This window comes from Neovison vison, chromosome 1 (genome assembly GCF_020171115.1).
Source record: "Neovison vison isolate M4711 chromosome 1, ASM_NN_V1, whole genome shotgun sequence".
Taxonomy (NCBI): domain Eukaryota; kingdom Metazoa; phylum Chordata; class Mammalia; order Carnivora; family Mustelidae; genus Neogale; species Neogale vison.
The window spans coordinates 101,983,168-102,005,002 of record NC_058091.1 but is presented as its reverse complement, the minus strand read 5'-3'; the positions used below and the strand labels follow the sequence as shown (position 1 = coordinate 102,005,002).

The 21,835-nt window shown below is 37.0% G+C and overlaps 1 protein-coding gene across 4 annotated transcripts in view; it reads left to right on the top strand.

Annotated features, from left to right (window-relative positions):
• COL21A1 (collagen type XXI alpha 1 chain) overlaps positions 1–21,835 on the top strand; it is a 189,137-nt gene that overhangs the window by 97,403 nt on the left and 69,899 nt on the right. For all 4 annotated transcript variants that reach the window (XM_044253129.1, XM_044253138.1, XM_044253121.1 and 1 more), the window contains 2 exons: positions 9,205–9,258; positions 9,351–9,404. In XM_044253129.1, coding sequence (XP_044109064.1) covers positions 9,205–9,258; positions 9,351–9,404 — 108 coding nt within the window. The remainder of the gene's footprint in view (positions 1–9,204; positions 9,259–9,350; positions 9,405–21,835) is intronic.

Here is a 21,835-nt window from a genome sequence, read left to right as displayed (position 1 = left end):
TGACAATGAGGCAGAAGGGAAAAAAATCAGTAATTTGGGAGATTAGGGGCATTTTCAGGAAGAAAATCCTTGGGCAGGTTGGAGGGCATTGGTATAATATGGACCTTTATGTGGGGTAAAAGGCCAAGCGGATAAGGGTGGAAGTGGCCAGGTAGTGATTTACAGGAAAGAAGAAGAAAAATTTATTTTCAGAGTACTTCTATTTTAATTGAATGAAACAAATAGGTTCTAAACTAACATCTCCTCTTTGCCTTTATCCTTAACTTCCTGTTCCTGCCAGCATTTTCCTTGTGGTTCCTTATATCTCATACTTTTCTCACTTTAACTTGAAGTGTCATGTGACTTGGTTAGACTCTCTCACTGCACCTCCTTCCTCCCACTGAAGACACTGCCTGAGGCCCTGTGTGGGTTCTCCCCTAATCACTCTGGGTGGGAGGGGTTTCACGAGTGTGAGCCCTTGCCTGCCTGAAGACCTCCTCTGACAGCACTACTAAATTATTTAGGCTTTGGGTGTTTTGGCGGTGAAAAGTCCTGGGCAATATATGGCGCTGAGTAGTGAGCAAGCCCTTCATAGGCCATTGGCTCTAATGTACTTTTTTTTTTTTTTCCCTCTTTAAATATTTTGCCTGAACAAAGTACTGGAATTTAGTTGTAATAAGCCTGATATAATAATCATGGATATTACTCTTTGACTTTTATTTCATCTATAATAGACTTGTTATCTCATCGTATTCACTACATATATATGTGTTTGTGTATATGATTTTACCTGTTGACATAGGTATAGCTTTGTAGTACCTCATATTAGATGTTAGGTGATATTAGGCATACCCGATGTGAGAGAAAGAGCAAAGAGAATGTCCACCTCCTAATCTTAACACCTGTGAATATGTTAGACTAGGAACTTTGCATATATGATAAAATCAAGGATCTTGAGATACAGAAATTACTGTGTAGAAATTTATCTGAGTGGCCTGGTATAATCACAAGGATCCTTATAAGAAGGAGGCAGGAGCATCAGAGTCAGAGGAGGAGATGTAATGACAGAAGCAGAGATCAGGATGAGGTGACCATGAGCCAAGGAATGTCTGCAGTATCCAGAAGCTGGTAAAGGGAAGGAACACATCTTCTTCTAGAACCTCCAGAAGGAATGCAGTTCCATTGACATCATGAGTTTAGCTCCCTAAGACCGTGTTGCCTTTCTAACCGCCAGAATCTAAGTGTGTGTCGTTTTAAGCCATTATGTTTGGGATAATTTGTTACAGCAGCAATAAGAAACTGATTCATTAGTGCAAATCCCATTTACCCAAAGGTATGATTTTTCCTAAGTGTCTCCCTTTCCCTCTTTCCTTTGTCTCTGTAGGAGATAGGAGGTTGGGTGGCCAGGCAGGAAAAGAAAATGAGTCTGGGAGCCAGAACAGCTGAGGGTCATTAGTGTGTGTCCAGGGCCAGTGCACAGCGGGAGTGGGAAGGTGTGGGTGGAGTCTCTGGCTGGCTATTGAAGCCATCTGGACCAGGGAAACTTGGATGGAACAATTCGAAGGGAATTCTGCTTTGTTTGGATTTGGTTCTGTGCAATCCCCTTCAATAAGCAGTTTGAATCTCTTTCACATTATAACCAGGCCAAGTCAACTGAAGCTTTAAATAGGAAATTATTCCATTCTGGAGAAATACTAATTTTCACAAGGAAAATGCCTTCAAACAAAATTAAAGAGCTAGTTTCAAATTCTTCCTGTCCTTTGTCATTTCTTTATCAGTGAAATGATTTCTAACAGTACTGAGAATATTACTGTTTTGTTATTATGTCGTTAAAGAGAGAGAGGCAGGGGAAATATTCATATATCCCACAGGTAATTTGGAGAAAGTACTATTAGTAAAAGCATTTCACTGTTATGGCATTGATTTTTTTTTAAAGGCCATCTAGTATATGAAAACATATACTAGAACTATTTTATGATTTTGTAGAAGATTATATTTTTGTAGTGCTTGTTTCTGTTTTCTGTCATTATTAATTAGTCTTCATGAACTAAATTACTTTTCTCAAACTAAAGGCCTCACTGGTTATTAGAGAGATCAGGGGTTGTTTTGCCTTCTGCTTTGCTTTTAAAAATTGCTTTGTTTTCAAGGGTCTTAGTTTCTTTGTCTGGGAAATGAGAAGATGGTGCCAGATGAGGCCCATGTTCTCTCCAGTGCTAATTTTCTAAGATTCCATTAAAGCCATCATATTTGCTAAGGGAGAAAGGTAAGCTAGATTAAAACTGTCAGATTCTGGAGGTGAATTTTCATGTTATTGCCCTTAAGTGATTCTGGAAGACTGATACCACACTGCTACTGATAGGATAGATAGAAGTATAGATTGGTCAGTGGGCCACACTCTGTGATGCAGTGACTCTCTTTGTCCCCACACCCCTTGGTGTACCCCATCTAGTCTAGAGATTCCAGAAAGTGGATAGCTTTTTCTATGGATGGTTAAACCATACAAAAGTGGTAGTCAGTATAGATGGGAGAATTTCAAAGGTAGATGATTTTATCAAACACAAAGAGAGAGGGGTGGGGCAGGTTAGTAGGAGGTGAAGTTGGGTAGGTAAGAGGGAGAAAGGAAGGGAGATGGAGTAGAATTCTTTAGGCCATTGTGATGACTTTGGCTTTTGGTTGGAGTGAACTCAGAAGCCACTGGAGGGTCTGAATTGAAGTGATGTAACTTATATTTTTGAAAAGATTACTCTGACTTCTTAGTTGAGAATAGATTTTAGGGCGATGAGGACAAAAACCAGAGAGATGAGTCCAGAAGCTCTTGAAATAATCCAGGAACAAGATGATTGCAGCTAGCATCAGGATGGTACGTAGTGAGGTAAAGAGAACTGCTGACTTCCTGGGGTATTTTGAAGTTAGATATGATAGGATTTGATGATGTAATGAATGAGTTTATAGGAGAGGAGTCAAAGGAGACTCAGTGAGTTGTGGAAGGAAGAATAGAAAAACTTGGGCAAGGGAAATCAAGAGTTTGGTTTAGGATATGTTAAATTTTTGTCAGATGGCTAAGCAGAGAAATATTTTTTTAAGATTTTTTTTTTTAAAAGTAATCTCTACACCCAATGTGGGACTCAAATCCACAACCCTAAGATCAAGAGTTGCATGCACCACTCACTGAGCCAGCCCAGGGCCCCTGCTCAGGTAGAAACTTTAGGTGGTAGTTGAATATAGAAGTCTGACATTCAGGGTGAGTTCCTTTTTTGTAAAGTGTCCTTTCTTGTCCTTTACCCATTTTCTATATGAGTGATAGTATTTTCAATGTTAATCAGTTGATTAGTAAGAGCTCCTTACACTAAAGGATTAAAGGAATTAATCCTTTGACATATATTTTGTAAATGTTTCTTCTAATTATTTATTTGGTTTATAGTTTTTAACTTGTAGCAATGTAAAATTTTCTTACAGTTAAATGCTTGGTTATTTTTTCTAGTGTTTTTTTTTATTTGTTTTTCTTTTTTCTTTCTTTCGTTCTTTTTTTTTTTTTACTATTACTCTATTCATTTACTTTAATATGATTTTTAAGAATTTTTAATTCTCGATTTCACTTCTGAAATTTATTTTGGCATTTGGGGTGACATGGAGATCCAAATGGATTTGGCAAACTTGGAGAATGGCTACTCTAATAGAGTGAAATTCAACCCAAATGAACGTATGGTTCTTACTTGTCTGGGACATGTTATTTAAGTTTAACATTGGTGAAAAGGGATCAGCATTTGTAATGGGGCTGCCTGAAGGGCTGATGGAATTTTTGGCATTGTTAGTAAATATATAACATCTATATTAAGCAAGATGACAGTCGTGCTTCTGAAGTGTTAGATTTGGTTTAGCCTGCTATACTTTAGGGATTTGTAGGGCTTGGATTTCATTTAGAAGAGAGAAATGGGGACAGGAGTAAGAACTCAAAAGAATGTCTGTGGGGGGAGAATTGACTAAATCTTAGGTGTAAGCCAAGTGAAAGATGCTGTTTCAAAATGGTTGAGAATGATGGTAGAGAAAAGGAAAAAGGGGAAGAAAACTAGAATTTAGACTTGCAGAGTAAGCTTGACAGGAGGTGAATAATTAATAGTAGACCAATAGGACTCATGGGACAAGTTTTTATGTTTTTCTCCTTCAGACTCTTAACTGAATATGGTGCCAGTTGTGGACTCAACAGTTTAAGAGCTGTGGGGAGTTTGGGGCTGAGTGCCATGAAGATTAAGACCTGGAAAATGGGGTACAGGAGGTTACAAGCCAAAGGAATGGCTGTTATTTAACTTGGAAAATAGAATTATAAGAGGTGGCTTAATGATGAAGTGTATGAAACATTTGTCTAGGAAAACAGTTTCTACCTGAGCTCTCACTTCACCTCATTTTGGATTCCTTTAGCAGAAAGCATCATTGTCTTATTGTCTCCCAGTACTATAAAACTTACACAAATGCACACATACATCCCTCATGAGAGGCTCACTGGTAGACTGATATATGGGCCATTTGCCTCAAATGAATTATCTTATACTTGGGCATTTTATCTTTTCTATAACAAAGTGTAATTTAAAACTTTTCTGTAAAGCTTTCCTAGACAAAGCTTAGTTGACTAATTTTTTCCCCCAACCCTCCCCGTGTGTAAATCTCATGTATGAATTTCTCCATGTTTTCCTCATGGGCCTCTTAAATAGACTACTTATTTTTTAAAATATAGTGTGGATAGTATATATAATAATGGTGTGTGTGTAGATATTACATAGTACTATATGTACATTAAATTCTTCAAGGAATTGTTCTGCACTGTGCTTCCTGAGTGTTCCTTTGTGTTTGTCATTTCAGAAAGCTTCTCTGTCTGCTCTTTGCCTTCCATAGCGTCTTTCTTAGAACTTAGCTCAGGTGTAATTTTACCTCTGTTACTGGGATCTATTATTAGTCAAGTAATTTGAGCAGTCAGTTCAGACACACACACTACTTGATTAACAGTTGGGTTAGGTGGTAAATAACCTAGTTTCTATATTAGCTATACATGAAAAGACTGAGATTTAAGAATATTTTTGGATTTAGTTGTGTAGTGCCAATGGCAAGAAGTGAACATTAAAAATATACACTGGATTTTGGTTACTTAGTTACCCTGGCTGTGTATGAAGAGTATCTGTGGGAATTTTGGAAAACTTAAAAGAAAATTGTGTAATAGAATAAATTTTCGAATCACATTCTTAAATTTCAAAAAGAAGAGTGACATCCAAACTGATTTCTCTGGATTTTATTATCATTTTTAGAGTTTAGAATACTTAAAGGAAATCGATTACTTTATCTTCCTTGCTACTTAAGAAGATCTATATACTGAGGTTGGCAGGATAATTTATGGTCTGATTAGAATTGGGCTCAGAAGAGACTGTTACCCTTGCTCACAGGATAAGTTTTATTTCTTTAATTTCCATTTCAATGCTATACATCTTTCCTGGAGCATTGTAACTATGAATCATGGAGGAAAATTAAATTGATTCTGTATTCTTCAACCCTACAATTTGGCAGTGAGAATATTTTTTTCCTAAAAAATGACTCATTTACAAAGAGACTTTCTGTGAACATGGAAAAGACTTTACTGTCAGAAGTCTTGCACATGGGGGTAGGGTGGGTATTTGGATCTGCTAATAATTGCAAAATAGCAAAATCAGTGTTAGACAGTATTGATCAAAGATCATGTGAAAATGGCACTCCTACTGGAAAACACAGAAGCATGTGTATTAAGAAAAATAAAAACTCAGTAAAGCTTATCATTTTTCCTGTTTCAGGGCATTTTTCTTGTTTAAGTGTACCCTGCTATGAGTCAGCCAGTGTTTAGTTTTTGCACCTCTTGGAAATTGTTCTGTGCTGTAATATTCCTCCCTATTAACCTTTATTTTCCTGATTTTTAGTCCAAAGTTTGTTTTTCTGAATTTCATCCAGTTTCTTCTGGTGATTTGCCCTGGGATCCCCCAGCTTGGATGTGGTTTTGGTTTTTCTTTATTTTGTTGCTAATCATGCTTCCCCTAGCTTCTAAAAAAAATCTTTGAATTTCTATATATAACTAAGTTTTCAAGAATGCATCTCATTGTAAGTTAAAAAAAAATCAACCTGGTTCTCAGATTGTGAGAAGCATTTATTATTGCAGTCCTTCCAAAGACAAACAAATATGGCCTTTGTAAAGCACACTGAAGACTTGTTCACATATACACCATTAGGTCTATATGAATGTTGAAAAAGGGTTAAATCAAAATGTTGATGCCTGGATCTACCATTCCTCAGGTACTAATGGTGCCCATTAAGGCTACAGAATAACAGTTTGCAGGAAAGTTCTCATGGTTTTGTATGAAAGTCATTGAATCTGAAGAAGATAAAAAGAAACTCATATATGAGTTCCTAGCATCTGACAGGCATTTTCACCTGTGACTCCCATTTGTTTCTTTTCAGAAGTGAAGTGGGCACTGTTATCCTGGTTTATGGTAAGAAACTGAGGCTTGACTAGGCAAAGTCACTTAGCCAAAATTCTGTAGAAAGTAAAGGGAGGAGCAAAAATTCAGCCCAGGGTCTTCCAATTTCAAAATTCATTGTCTTTCCACTTTATTGAGTTGCCTCCCAGGATTTGGGGATTTGATCACTCTGCCTGAGGTCACATTATGAGTCAGAGGTGAGCTGGGAACACAGTCTGGGGTATCTCCACGTTGATTTAATCCATTGAAATGTGATGTGTCCTCTCTAACAAATGGATCATATTAACTTCTTCGAAGAAGAGAACAGTTTTTGATCTTCTACAAAAGATTCGTTTTGTGAAAAAAGTAATAAAGCTGATATGACATTTGGCTTAACTTTTGAAAAATTGTGAAAAAGAACAATTCATTACAGTGAATTGCAGATGACCGGTCATTTTGGTAAATAGCCAATCTCCATGGTAACTTTCTTTTGAGGAATTAGATGAACATTCCTTTTCTTTGGGCACTCAGGATTCTAAGCAATTTAAAAGAAGCCTTGCATTTTGTGCTTTGAAAGATCTCATTAATTATTCTAGAATCATAAGATAGGATCGACCATGAAGCATTTTCTGATAGAGGGTATTCCCATTGGCTCTGTCAACTTCCTAGCTGTCTATCTTTGGGCAAGTTACTTAATCTTATGTGATTAAGTAACTTCTCATCTGAAAATAGGGATCATATAGACCCTGCATTAGGGTGGTTGTAAGGGTTAAGTGAATTAATATATGTGAAGTACTTAATCTGGAACATGACAAATACTGTATAAATCATTGCTCTTATTGTTTCTCCCAATTACAACAGCCTGTTGTGTATCATGTCAGACTATCAAGAGAGTGCCTACAGGGTTTCAAAGGACCCAGCGTCTTCCTAAGGGGTGGCAATTATAAGTAACCTAACTCCATTTGGGCAATACCCTAGCAGCGACAGAGTTGCAATTTAATTCCAGACCTATCTGATCACGAAGTGGTTGAAGGAAAGAGATTCAGTGGTTATTGGAGTCATAGAGATAAAAGGCTGAGCAAACCGTGTTGACTTTGATCTTGAGAACAGGAACCACATGGCATTACTAAAAGCTTCAGTTTGCTACTGGTAGCACCATAAACATAACCTGGTTCCTTGGGGAAAGAGATTTTTGTCACTTAGTGCAGTGTGGATGACTCAAAGGTAAATTCGTCCAAAGTTTGATTAACAAAAAATTGCCGAATGCTCTGTTCAGTGTTGGAAATATAGAAATGAATCGGACTGGGTTTCTCCTATCAAGGGGACACCTAATTCCAGGACACAAAGACAGTGGCTGCCCAGAGACAGATTTTGGGTCTGAATACTGCAGGTGGTTTTGTATGGCGTGTGGTGTATGGAGGGATTCATTTTGAGACTCATTCACTGATGAAATAAAATGTTTAACGTTTGCGATGGACTCAGGAGTATTTGTGTGAGAAATCCTGGAGAAAGGGTAATGATACACTCTGAAAAACTGAATGGGATATGAAGGAAAGCATCGTAGTTGGTGCTGGAACTTATATAGTCTATCATTTGGAGAGTAACTGGGAACATTTTACAGAATAAGAAATACGAGTGCGTGTAAAAGGAGAAAAACAATCTAGGACTGCTGTTGCGGAGACAAACACGATTATTGTTACTGGTGTTATTAGAGCTAGCAAAGAATAGTAAAAGAAGTATTTGAAAATGGGAGTGGGAAAGCAGGGAGTTGTGCTGTGTCTAAAATGACAGCTAAAAATGTGCTGACAAGTGAGTGGGTGAATACAAAAACCAGCCATAAATAGCCACATGGAAATTAAGCTTTTGGATTTAACAATGAAGATGTAATTGGAAACACTAACGAGATCTGTTTTATACGGCTGACAACAGAAAGCCATATCCAAACAGTAAGATCTGAGACGGGGGGAATCTAAATAAGAGAGAGAAATGTATTTGCAGGTGCCAGGTGGTTCAAGTCAACTTGACATTGACCCAGAGTAACCTAGACAAATGTTCTGGGCCTGCAAGTTTGTTTGGGAGTTTAATTGCCATATGCTGAGTGAAGAATGAATAGCTTGCCTTGTCTGAAGAAGCCTTGCTATTGTACCACAGGTCCACTGTCTGGAGGGATATGTAAGAAGCAGTGAAGTTGAAAGGGACCCTCACTTCAGCAGACAGCTCAGCCTTGGGAGGTGGGGGAGACATGTCAAACCATGCTCGTGGGGTTAACAGCAGCTGCTTTCCAAAATGAGCAGTCCCAAAGGCTGTTATAGACTTACCCTGAAGAATAACATTTATCAAGTTTTAATTTATTCCAGAGATTAACTCAAATGGCCATTAATCTGGTAGTTTAAAAATGGATTACATTAGTGTAATCCTCCAATCTTACATGTTTTTCTCTTGACTATGTTGAATATGTTTCTATGTGCAAAACATTTTTTTAGGAGCTGCGAATTTTGGCTCTGTATTTGCATCCCAGAGCCTTCCTTGTCACTGAAACATATCTGGATATTTTTATTAATCTGGAGATATTTAAGACCTTTTCCTAAAGACCGAAGATATTAATTCCACATTCAGCATTTGAAACTTTGTTATTTTTGTTTCTTAAGCAGTCACCCAGTGAAGTCTTAAATGTAAGACACTCAAGGGTGAATCCTGAAATGGAGGACTGCTTTTTGTATGTTGAAATACTAATTGTTTTGTGTTTGCTTTTCTTTAGGGATATCAGGGAGTTGCAGGATCACCAGGTGTCCCAGGATCTCCAGGAATACAAGTATGTGATTCATAGATACACACTAACGAATCACCATTTCTAGTGAACCAAAAAAACACAATTAACAGAATTTTATTCTGTGCTTGACTTAGGGAGTTCCAGGACCACCAGGTTACAAAGGAGAACCAGGGAGAGATGGTGAAAAGGTAAATGCATACAAACAAAAATGTGTCCAGTTGGCTTTGGTTCACTCAAGGAAAACCAAGAATGTCACCTATAGTGACTCCCATTCAGTAGCATTCACCTTGGAGAATTCCAAGATTTGTGGGCTCATGGTCGGTGGTCATTGGCCAATAAAGCTCATAGCTGGGCTTTTATCACTAGATGAAATTGATTGTCACTGGATGACCACCGTGACACAGAGCAGGTATTGGCATTGCTCTGATTCTATGTTCTCTCCCTGGTGGATGAAATGTGTTCCTATTAGCCACGGGTAGCCCCATACCTATATGTCCTTCTCCATAATGGATACTTATCTGGCAGGTGGTCTATTGGCTTAGTCTTACTGCGCTTTTTCCTTAGGGCTTCAGTGGGTATATTTACTGCTGACTCTCCTTTTTCACAACTCTGAGATTTGGCAAGCTTCCTATTGAAGTACATCATCTTTAAATATGTTCAATATATCAGTACCTCCCCAAGGATCCAGAGCCATCAAGACCTACTGGCCCTGGTAGCTGGTCCACATCCAAGATGCCCAACTCTGTTTGCTCAGATCCCATGTTGATTTGTTAGCTTAAAGCACAGTTGTGTTAATAAGGTCTGTGAAGGCATTCTGGTGTTTGCTCCTGATAAAAGCCTGTACTAATTTTCTAACTAATTCTTGCTAAGTATTACCTGTTTAAAATAGTGTGCACCATGTTCACATCTGAGAAATTCTGATTCTAACCTGAATCCATTTTAGGTTTTTGTGGTTGCTTACGTTGTTTGCAGAAAATTGTAGCTGGTAAAGTAATCTTGAAAGGTTGGATCTCTGGCAGATCTAATGATGTATCTGCCACTTTCAAGTTACTTGACCTTGGGCAGGTTGCTTAATGTCTTTGAGTCTTATTTTTTTTTCATCGACGCAATGGTGATTCCTTCATCGGTTTCTTGTGAAGGAGTCTTTTTTAGCCACAGAGAAATCTGCCTATTTTAAATGATGGAGATACCTCTTGAGAGTTGATAAAGAGCTTGCGCCATATGCAGGAATGGCAGACATCTTATATTTTCATGCTGTGGGGATGTTGAGAGAGATTGCCTGACCTCTGCCTGGTGAACTGGGGATGTCCCTGGGAGCATGAGGATATCTGTCCTGAGGAGACCACGTGTCAGACACCTCACCTAAATTCTAGTCTACGGGACCACTGCTCTTTTCTTTTTCTTTCTTTCGAAGATTTTATTTATTTATTGGAGAGAGAGCGTGCAGAGCAAGAAAGAGAGGAGAGGAGAGCATGAGCAGGGGGAGGCGCAGAGGAAGAGGGGGAAGCAGGCTCCCCCCTGCACAGGGAGCCTGATGCGGGCATGCCAGGACCCTTGCATCTTGAGCCAAAGGCAGGTACTTAACTCAGTGAGCCACCCAGGCACCCTGGATCACTGCTGTTTAACATTCTCACTTAGCCTGATTTGGGGATGGCAGGGGTTTCATAAAAGTATGTGTATATGAGTGAATATATCTATGAATGGATGAATGAATACATTTATCTATTTTCCCCTTTTACTTGGGTTTTAGAGACCAGTTATAAAAAGGAGGGTTTTTATTCACCTTAAAAAGAATAAGAGTAAAGTGTCTCTTTGAAAGTAAAGGAATAACAGCAATTTGCTTAGTCACATCTTTAATTGCTCTCTTGTTTTGGGGTCATTGTACTCTCTCCAGAACAGAAGTGCCTGAGTTTTACAAAGGCATACATTTTGTTGAATAAAATGAAGTGTATGTTTCTATGAAGGTCTCTGTTTTCAGTTTCACCCAGAGTTGCTTGTTCTCTGAAATTTGTTCTTAGGGCATAAAGTCTGATCTGGCGGAGTCACTGTGAGCCCAGAATCACTATGCGCTGTGCCATCTACATTTCCTCCTCACATTCTGTGTGGCTTTAGAACGTTCCTTACCTGGATTGCAATCACTGAATAAGTTAGAGATGTTTCCTCAGTTCTTCCTCTAGGATATAGTTTCTTCATATTCAGAAATGGGAGGGTTGAAAAGTAGACCTTTAAGGAGACTTTGACTTGAGGCAATGCGGGACATTTTTTCCAGGCATCACACAGTGGCCTCTCAGAGATGGTTCCACACAACGCTGTTCTCCATTAGGATCTTTTCCCAGAATCATTTCCATCTTGTGGATTTCTTCTGAACACTCCCATTGTAGGAGTTTCCACTTAAGATAATTAAAACTACATGCACTTTCTTGCTGACTTCAACATTTGTTCCTACATATCAGACAATAGAATGTGTATAGATTTTGCAGGTTCCCCCCCTCCTGAATTTACAAAATTAAAAAGGAGCACTTATTCACCAAATGGTCTTCAGTTGGTAACTCATTTTATAATATGTTTTTTTTTTTTTAAAGTTATTTGGAATTTAAGAAAAAGTACTTCAAAACACTTCTTCAGCTTTAAGGAAACCCATATATTTACATCACTGAAAGAAATATATTTTGTTAAAATTTACTTAGGCTGAGTTGAATACCTGGCATGCATTTATGGGTTTTTGAGTTGATTATGAAACCTTTTTTATAGCAAATTCAATTCTGAACACATGGGAGGTAGTAATAATTTTTTTTTAGACTTTGTACAAATTTATCACTTGGTTTTTCTGGGATTAAGAAATAAAATACGCTAATATATCCAAGGTCTCATTATGGAGCAAACTACACATTTTGTTTAATTTCCTCATTAGATCATTTACCATTTAAATTGTTCCTTCAAGATCTGTTTCCCATTGTCTTTGGCATCCATACAAGAGTGTGATGTGATAAATGAGGCTTCCTCACTGAAGTAAATCCTTTACTTTCATTGTTGCACTTCTGAAGTCCAAAGATTAAGTGGTATGACAGTGATTTATGTAGTCAGTTATAATTAGGGAATTCCAGTGTACATGCTGAAAGAACAGTAATAAAAGACCAAGCTGAAAGTTTTATTAGGGAATATGCTAAAACTTAGTATATTAGTATTAACTTATATATAATTATATATATTATATTATATATATCAGTATTAACTTATATATTATATATAATAATATTTTATATATATTAGTATTAACTTATATATAAAATTATATATATTATATATATATTAGTATTAACTTATTAATATTAACTTACTAACTTATTAAACTTAGTATCAGTGGTTTTATTTCCATAGTGTCTGAAGACAAAAAAAACAACCAAACAACAACAACAACAAAACAACCTTAAAAAATTAAAACAAAACCAAGAATGACATGGGAGGAAGAAATAGAATTGGCTTAGTAAAGTGGCCACTTTTCTTCCTTCTCAAAAAGGGAGGGTAATGTAGTTTTCTGATAACACCACGGCGCAAAGGCCCAAATGCTGGCATGGGTGTGATTGGAGTTGAAGGGGCACAAGAAAGGGAGACTTAATGAAGTTACAGGTTATTGGTTGGGCTTTGAATTCACCTTTTACTTATATATATATCTTCTCTATCCGTTCTCTACATGTTGGAGTATTTCAGGGTTCAGTCAGTCCTATGCCTTCTTTTCCTTCCTAAATAGAGTCTGTTTGTTATATTACTAAATATAAACTTACATGAATATAAATTTATGTGTTAAATATATAAATACAAATATTGGTGTTAAGCCTATTAATATATTGAGGGGCACCTGGGTTGCTCAGTCTGTTAAGCATCGGACTCTTGGTTTCAGCTCAGGTCATGATCCTCAGGGTCATGGGATCAAGCCCTGCCTCAGCCCCATGTTGGCTCTGCGCCTCCTCAGCACAGACTCTGCTTGGGATCCTTTCCCTCTGCTTCTCCCTCCACTTGTGCTGGCTTGCACATGGCGTGTGTACATGCTCTCTCTCTCTCACAAACAAATAAAAGGCATCTTAAAAATATTAGTAAATTGATATAACCAGTTATAGTTAATAGAAAAAAATATTAAATACACACACATACATATACATTCTGTTTTCTGATGAAATATTTCGCTGCATTTGAATCTGATGAAACTGTGGAATTGTTGTTGAAACCAGGGATTTTCAGAAGAACTTCTACTTTTTATGGAAGGGGTAGTACCATATTTTCCTTCTTTCCTCTACCCTTTTCTCAGAGGCTTTTCTTCCAAAGCAGCACTAATTGTGCCTTCCCTGAATAGTCTCTGAAGTCAAGTTTTGTTAAGTGTCTATTCTGTCCATGGGGTGCTGACCTGTGTGTACCCAAGTGCTTATTACTTCGGTGAGTACCTTTACAATGTCTTGATGGTTTTCTGATCTTTCAACTTCTTTTCTTTTAAGGCTCTGTAATGGAATTAGCATCTCAGCCTATGGAAAAGAATCATTAATTCCATGTCCTGCCTCATTTGTTGGCTGCTATGCCTTTTCTGTCCTGTTATCTTTTTCTCTACTGGCATCACTGGGAAACTTAAACTTTCACTGAATTTTTATAGAGTGCTTCATATTTTGTTGGTTCTAAATTCCACTTCTCATCTTCACTTTGGGTAGACTCTGTCTGTGGTCACTAAGAAGCTTATGGGAGTGATCCTGTTGTGGAAGCTCAGGAATCTACCTGTTTTTTAGGCCTGAATAGTTCAGCGATGATCTCCAAACCCAAGGGGATTGCCCATCATTGCATTAAAGAGAGGAAACATTTTAGTAAGTTGAAATAATTCCCAATAAATCATTGCCCGAGCCTCGAAAGACTCAATATTTGTTTCAAAATGAGAGGAGAAAGAACAACTAAGATGTGTTAGGTGAATTTGAATTGTAGAATCTTCGTAGTAAAAGTCTTCTAGGCGTGTATTTATTTTTTTCCATTTGATTTTATTTCTTTTTAGTGTTCCAGCATTCATTGTTTATGCAGCACACCCAGTGCTCCATGCAATACATGCCCTCCATAGTACCCACCACCAGGCTTACCCAACCCCCACCTCCCCTCCAAAACCCTCAGTTTGCTTCTCAGAGATTTATTTATTTTAGAGGGAGAGAGGGAGAGAGAGAGAGAGAGCATACATGCACCAGTTAAGGGAAGGAGCAGAAGGAGAGGGAGAATCTCAAGCAGACTCTTTGCTGAGTGGGGAGCCCCATGCAGGGCTTGATCTCATGATCCTGAGATCATGACCTGAGCCAAAATCAAGCATCGGTCATTTAACCAGCTGAGCCACCCAACTGTCCTGACTTGACCTTACTTTGGAGACTATGATTCTAGACCAAATAACGGGATAGATAAGCTGGTAAAGGATATTCATCAGTCATGAAAGCTTTGGAGGCATCTGTGGAAATGAAACCATCTCCCTGTAAATCTTGGATTAGCTTTGCTTCTAATCTCTTGTGAGGTCAGATGGATCCAGGAGTGTGACTCCTCAAAATAACTGTTTAGTTGAAAAATTTTGGAAGACTCAAAAGTGTTTACTGTATTTTAGAAAATGAAAATATTTTGCATATTCAGCAAATTATCATTAATCACAAGCAAGGCACCAGCTGCAGATAGAGTAGTATATTCTGCAGTAACAAATAAATTCCAAATGCCTGTAACTCAAAATAAAGAAAGGTTTATTGCTCATCAGGCTACACATTTATTAGCAGCAGTGACAGGTCCCTCTTTTCCTCATATGGAGACTTAGGCTGATAGAAGTTCCACCATCTAGATCATAACTACTTATAGGAGCAGGTATGTGGAGAATCAGACAGTGGTTTTTAAACTACTTCTATTCATCTTTAATTAGCCAGGGCAAATTTTATAAACCACACCAAGTTCAAGAGTCAGCAATGTATGATTCCCCTATATGCTTGGAAGTGGAGAGAATTGGGGTATTGGTAAATGGTGGTCATATCTACTAAATAAAAATCGGAAAAAAATCAGAATGGATTTTTCCTCCAAGAGGTTGGGATCTAATAAAACACGTACACAGTGTTGTCAAGATAGTCAGTTGTTGGGGTGCCTGGGTTGCTCAGTCCATTAAGTGGTTGCCTTCGGCTCAGATCACCATCCCAGGGTCCTGGAATCGAGCCCCTCGTCAGGTTCCCTGCTCAGTGGAGAGACTGCTTCTCCCTCTGCCTGCTGCTCTACCTACTTGTGCTCTCTCTATCTCTCTGTCAAATAAATAAATGAATCTTAAATACAACAACAACAACAAAAAACATAGCTGTTAAGTGCCAAGGAAGTTGAATAAAATTCTCTCTAAGATGTAGGGCCATGCAAAATTGAAAGAGGCCTCAAGAAAGTAACCTTCAGTAGGTTAATCACATCTATATACTCTATGGGCTGTCCCTAACCAATTTAAGAAATCTCTAATTTGGGGATGCTGTGGTTCTTAAGATGTTGTACTGTGTGTGTGTGTGTGTGTGTGTGTGTGTGTGTGTTAGTAAATTTTTCTGAGTATATCCATAGGAATATTTCTTGGAACTGGAATTGATTATAGGATCAAAGGGTAAAATGCATAATTAAACTCTGATACAAATTGCCTATTTAACTTCCAGTAAGTTTGTACTCTCCCAGCAAGTATGTGAAAATGTCTTTCCTCACACTCTTATCAACACTGAGTTTCATTAAAGTTTCTAATTTTTACCAGTAAAAGTTAAAAATGGTATTGGTTTGGTTTGCATTTCTTTATTAGTAAGGTAAAGTACCTTGTTATGTGAGTTTTGGGCATTTTGTTAATTCTCTGTCATTTCCTTTTTAGTCATATCTTTTTTTGGCTTTGTATTGGGCTATTAATCTTTTTAAAAATTGATTTTTATAGACATTTCATATATTGTATGAAAATATTTTTTCCTAGTTTTTATTATGTGTTTTGACTTGGTCTTGGAAATTTTAGCCATACATAAGGTTTAAATTTTTATGTATGTGTAGATTTTTTCTTTTTTTCTCTTCTGTGTCTATGTAAAAGGATTCCACATTCCAACATTTTGTAGGTAATAACTCTACTTTTAGACTTTTGTTATTTTATGTTTTAATCTTTATAACTTTGGTATTTGAAGTAAAGTTATATGAGCATTCATATTTTTCCCTCTCTTTTCCCAAATGGGTAGCCAGTTGCCACAACAATATTTATGGAATCATCACTTTTTTCTCCATTTATTTGGAATCTCCTCGTTACACCTAAATTTCCATTTTCATATGGGTTTGTGTTTTTGGCTTTCCATTTTGTTCCATTTATCTGTCTACATCCTCTCCAACACCAAATTGTTCTTAATTGTTGTCACTTCATAATATGATTTAATGTTGGCAGGCCTAGTAGTTCCTCATTATTCTTTAGAATCAAAATTTTCCTGGCTATTCTTATATGCTTATTTTTCCAGATAAAGCTCAGTATCTTTTCTTCAGTTTTTAAGAAATTCCTACTCATATTTTGATTAGGACTCCTTTTATGGATTTGTTATAGAATCATTGACATAATTTCAATACTGAGTTTTTCCATTTAAGATCATGATTTATTTACCTTTTTATTTCAATCTTGAAACTCAGTGAAATAGCATTGATTTTTTTTTCACATTAGTCTTCTAATATTACCTAAGTTTATATCTGGGAATTTTTATCTCCTTTGTTTCTATTATAAATGGAAACTTTTCTTTAATATATTTTCATATTGGTTATTATTTATATATAAAACATTTTTGCATACTATCTTTTTAAAGCAGGAATTAACTACATAATCTATGATTTAGGGTATTAGGTATATTGGCATAGTAGATGTATGAACATACATAAGAATGTCCTTTTTCTTCCTTCTAGTTTTTAACTTCTTATTTCTACATTTTGTCTAAATTCATTGGCTAGTCAAAACTGGCTAGAAAAACATGAAAAGTAGTGGTGCTGTTGGGTGACTTTTTTTTTTTTTTAAGTTTCAAGCACAGTCTCTTACAGTTACAGGTTTATGGCTGCTTTGGTAGTACAACTCTCTCAACAGCAGGTGGATATTTGTGATTTTGTATCTTTGACTTTTGATTCCAGCCAATAGCAACCCCCATAGCCTTTGTTTTAGTTATGGCCCTCTATACACTAATTTATTAACTACTAATAATTAATGATAGGTGACTTAAACTTATCAGACATCCATTGCACTCTTAGTTGTTGTTGTGTGGGTTTGTTTGTTTTTTTTTTTCCTTGAGCCATTCAGTCCATCTTGAAAGGATTTTTGGACTGACCATCATTGATTCAGAGGATTTAAGAATGGTGTTTGTGGCCACATCTTTGATTTGGTTCTTCCCAGAGGTTGTATTAATTGAACTTCTTTTAAATGTCTTCTCCAGTTTCATCATTTATCTGTTAAAGATGAGGAAAAAAAAAGTTGTATCTTCCAATCCCGGGACTTTTGTACTTCGTCTGTTCCTTTTGGTTACTACTTGAAAATCAAACGATTCTTTTCTGGGCTTCTTTCTTTTACAGTGCCTTTTGCAAGCAGCCAATACCAATCAATTCATGATAGCAACCAATTGATGATACCAACATTCTGTTTTCTCAGTTCTTTACCTCTACGTCTAAGTCCATTTGATGCATTATTTGCCTTTGAAAAAGTATTACCAGCAAAGTTTTTTTTTTTTTAGATATTTACCATTTATTAAATGAATCTCCATTTTTCAAACATCTAATTGTTGTTTTCCCTGTTCACTACCTAGCCCCAAAGCCACTGCCATATATAATCTTTAATACTGTTGTTTTGGTAGCCTCCTTTTTCTAGCATACCAGTTTTTGCATTAATTAACATAGTTGAAGCTATATTACAGTAGCAGATGACCAACACAAGAGGTTTATTTGCCTTTTGCCTTATATACTCATTGTGGAGATTTTGGCTTAACTTTACCACTTCTTTGTTTTAAACCTTGGATATAACTTGGGTGAACAACATGAGTTTGAAGTGCACAGGTCCATTATATCTGGATTTTTTTCAACAAAATACAGCATAATACTGTAAACATATTTTCCTTACTTTCCTAATAAAATTTTCTTTTCTTTAGCTTCCTTCATTATAAGAAGACAATATAATATACATATCATAAAAATTATGTGTTAATCATTTGTGTTAGTCATAAGACTTCTAGTTAACAGTAGAGTATTAGTTGTCAAGTTTTTGGAGATGGAGAAGTTACATGTGGATTTTCAATTGCATGGAGGTCAGCCCCCTAACCCCTGAATTCTTCAGAGGTTTACTGTATTTGGGTAACACTTTCTTGTGTTCTGTATTTTGTAGATATTGTTTCAGTATTCCTCAAAAATTTTCTCACTAAATTTTTCTCCATGTTAATATCTATGCCATGCTTTTGTATTTTACTTAAAAATCTTGCTTATGCATGTAAGGATAGCTTTGTCCAGATTTTTATTTTTCTGTTCCTGTGTGAGTGAATGCTCCCAGTCTTCTCACTTTATCTGAGATTTGTTATCTCTGGTAAATTAAAATGTGAAGATTCTGTTTTCTGTACTCTGTACCCAGAAAGCGGAGTTCTTAGACTTTGTTCAGCCTTAATAAGGAATCCTGATTTGTCCTTTTCCTTCTGTATTTCTATCAAGTATTTACTGTCCAGCTACATTCCATTTTATTAAGAGTATATCTTTGTCTAGTCCCACCATCAACAGGTTATTTTAGCACAGCTTCTAAAAAGTTAGCTCAGGTAGTCTTCTTAACTTAATCTTTTCTCTCTATAGAAACTGTTACCACTCCTTCCTGCCCCAAGCAAAAAGGAAAAAAACAAATCAAGAAGTGGTTTTTGTTCTCATATTGGGAGTCTACATGTAGGGGAAAGAATATCATTCAGTTTTCTTATTGCACCTCTTGGTCTCCCCCTGAATTTTATTTTTTTTTCTTTTATTCTTGGGTTAAACTACTGAATTTTGGGATTAGTAAACTCTAGAATGTAAGGGCTTTTAGTGGATCTTCTGTCTGTCTCCCTCATATATACACAGATTGTTATTAATCCTTAGTGGAAAATTAAGATGGTCAAGGGAAAGCTATTACCCACAAGAAGGATATTCTTTACAAGACAAAACATACTCTTCTTATTTAGACCAGAAACAAACCCCCAAACTTACTAGTGTAAATGAGAAAGAAGTGTATATTTCTCCCGTCATGTTATTTATGTACTTATCCAAAGACTCTCGTTTTTCCTTCTTGTTGGTCTGATCTCCCTTAGAGTGTTCTCTTCCATTCTAATCTGATGGGAGGGAGGAAAGAGAAGTCAGAGCAGTAACTCTCCCTTTAATAACTTCTGTGGAAGTCGTGGGCTGCAGTCCTCTTCACATTCTGTTAGCAAGGACTTGGTTAGGTGGCCATGCTTAACTGCAAAGTAGGCTGGGAAGTAGAGTCTCTACTTGGGAAACTGTGTGCCCAGAAAAAAAATCTCTGTGGTAGTAAAAGGTGAACAGATTTTTGGATATAACCGTGAGCCTAGCATGCTTTTTATATTACATACACTTATAGATAAATTAAAGGAACCAAACATAATACAGATAAATCTAAAATATAATGTCATTTTTATTCCTTATTTGACATCAGTTATCATGGGAGAAGATGAGAACTCAGCCCCAGTTCCGTCTCTGTAAAAATTTATTTTATAATACCTCCCATTCTTTCACTAATGGAAAGGAATATCTCAATGTGGAATAGATCAGTTGTTAAAATTAAGTTGTTTTTTTTTTTAATTAAGAAGGTCAATAATGTATTGGTCTTGCTAGATAAGTACCTTTCCAGATTTTCCTACAATTAACCAGAGTGGATAAAGAATGAAATTGGTTTAGGATAAAGCAGAATAAGTGAATGAATATTAGCGCTCTTACACAAGAGGTCATAGAAATAACCCTGTCCAGGAGGTTTAAAGCCTCCCAGTGGAAGGTGCTCTGGATATTACTGTTTAAGCATCAATAAATCACTACGGCTTCTTGATGAAGGTGAAGGGCAGAATATACACATTAACTTTCTCTGCTCTTAAACTCCCATAAAGCCACAATCATGAAATAGTAATTATAATAATAAAACCTAAAATGACAGAATAAAAAAATGAAGATAATAGCTCTACATTTTTGGAATCTGAAAGGACCCAAGGAAGCTCTATCTTAAAAAATGATATGACTCATATGAGAGAGAATCCCTTTTGCATGTGTGCACATGTGCACACATCCCTAAGGCTTAGGAAATGGTAATACAAGTATTTCTGAAAATGGAAGTGACTAGAAGGTAGAGCTAAAAATGGAAGCATGGGGATATCTGGGTGGTTCAGTCAGTTAAGCATCTGCCTTTGGCTCAGTTCACGATTCCAGAATCCTGGGATCTAGTCCAGCATTGGGCTCCATGCCCAGCAGGGAGCCTGCCTCTCCCTCTGCCTGTCACTCCCTCTGCTTGTGTGTTCCCTGTCTCTCTCTCTCTCTCTCTCTCTCTGACAAATAAATAAATAAATAAAATCTTTAAAAAAATTAAAAATGGAAACATGGTTGAATATTTCTTTAAGAATAGTGAGATCCTGTTATTCCTTCCTAACCTCTGTGTAGTTAAGTCAGTCTCTTTTCTTCTACCCTGGCAAGATACACAGGTTTACTATCTGGAGAGTATAAAACTGAAGGTCTCTAGACTGGAAAGAAAAGGTGGAGTTGTACTACAACTATAGGCAAAGAAGATCCTTCTCTGGGGAATCCACTGATAGCCAGAGCTATTTAAGTAAATGACCCAGCCACACCATATATGGAGAATTTCAGTCATTGAACTGTACTCACTGAGAGTTTATCATCAGCTTCCATATGAACTGATCATCAGGAACCAGAAAATAATCTTAGGAAAATTAAAGATCAGCAAAAAATCTCAGAAGAAACTGGTAAAAGACCCGAGCAGCAGACTTGGACAAAGTGTCATTAGTGCCCTCAGGGAGGGAGAACCCCTGATAGATGGTGCTTCCGTTGTGTTCGTTGGTATGAAGTGATGGGACTTCAGAGCCAATAAAGAGGCACTCCTGTAGCACATGACCTCCTTGTAGACCACGTTCCAGATCCTGGGTCCTGATTTCCATTTCCAGGGTCTGCAGGCCTCTTTACTCTCTTGGTTCTGGTAACACAGTATGCTTAGAGGTAGCTGAGGGAAGGTTGTGTATGTGAAATGTGGATGGAGTTTGGGTGTGTGGTGGGAGTCTACATGTGTAAGCATGGGGTCATATAGATGAAAAGTCTTCCATAGTTTTAGCATAGTGGATGATTATGACCGTATCTATGCTTAATATTGTACAATTTTACATTGTAAGACACTAAAAACAGAAGATCCTACATGCTTTCTGAGAGGGAAGAACCCTACAGCCACCAAAAGAAAATGTCATATACAAGTGATCAGAATCAGAAAGGCTTCAGGTATCTCACTAGTGTCACTAAAGTCAAGAAGGGAATGGAGCAGAGCCTTCAAAGGTCTATGAATTATTAATTACATAAGTGAACAGAATAAAGATGTTTTCAGAAATTT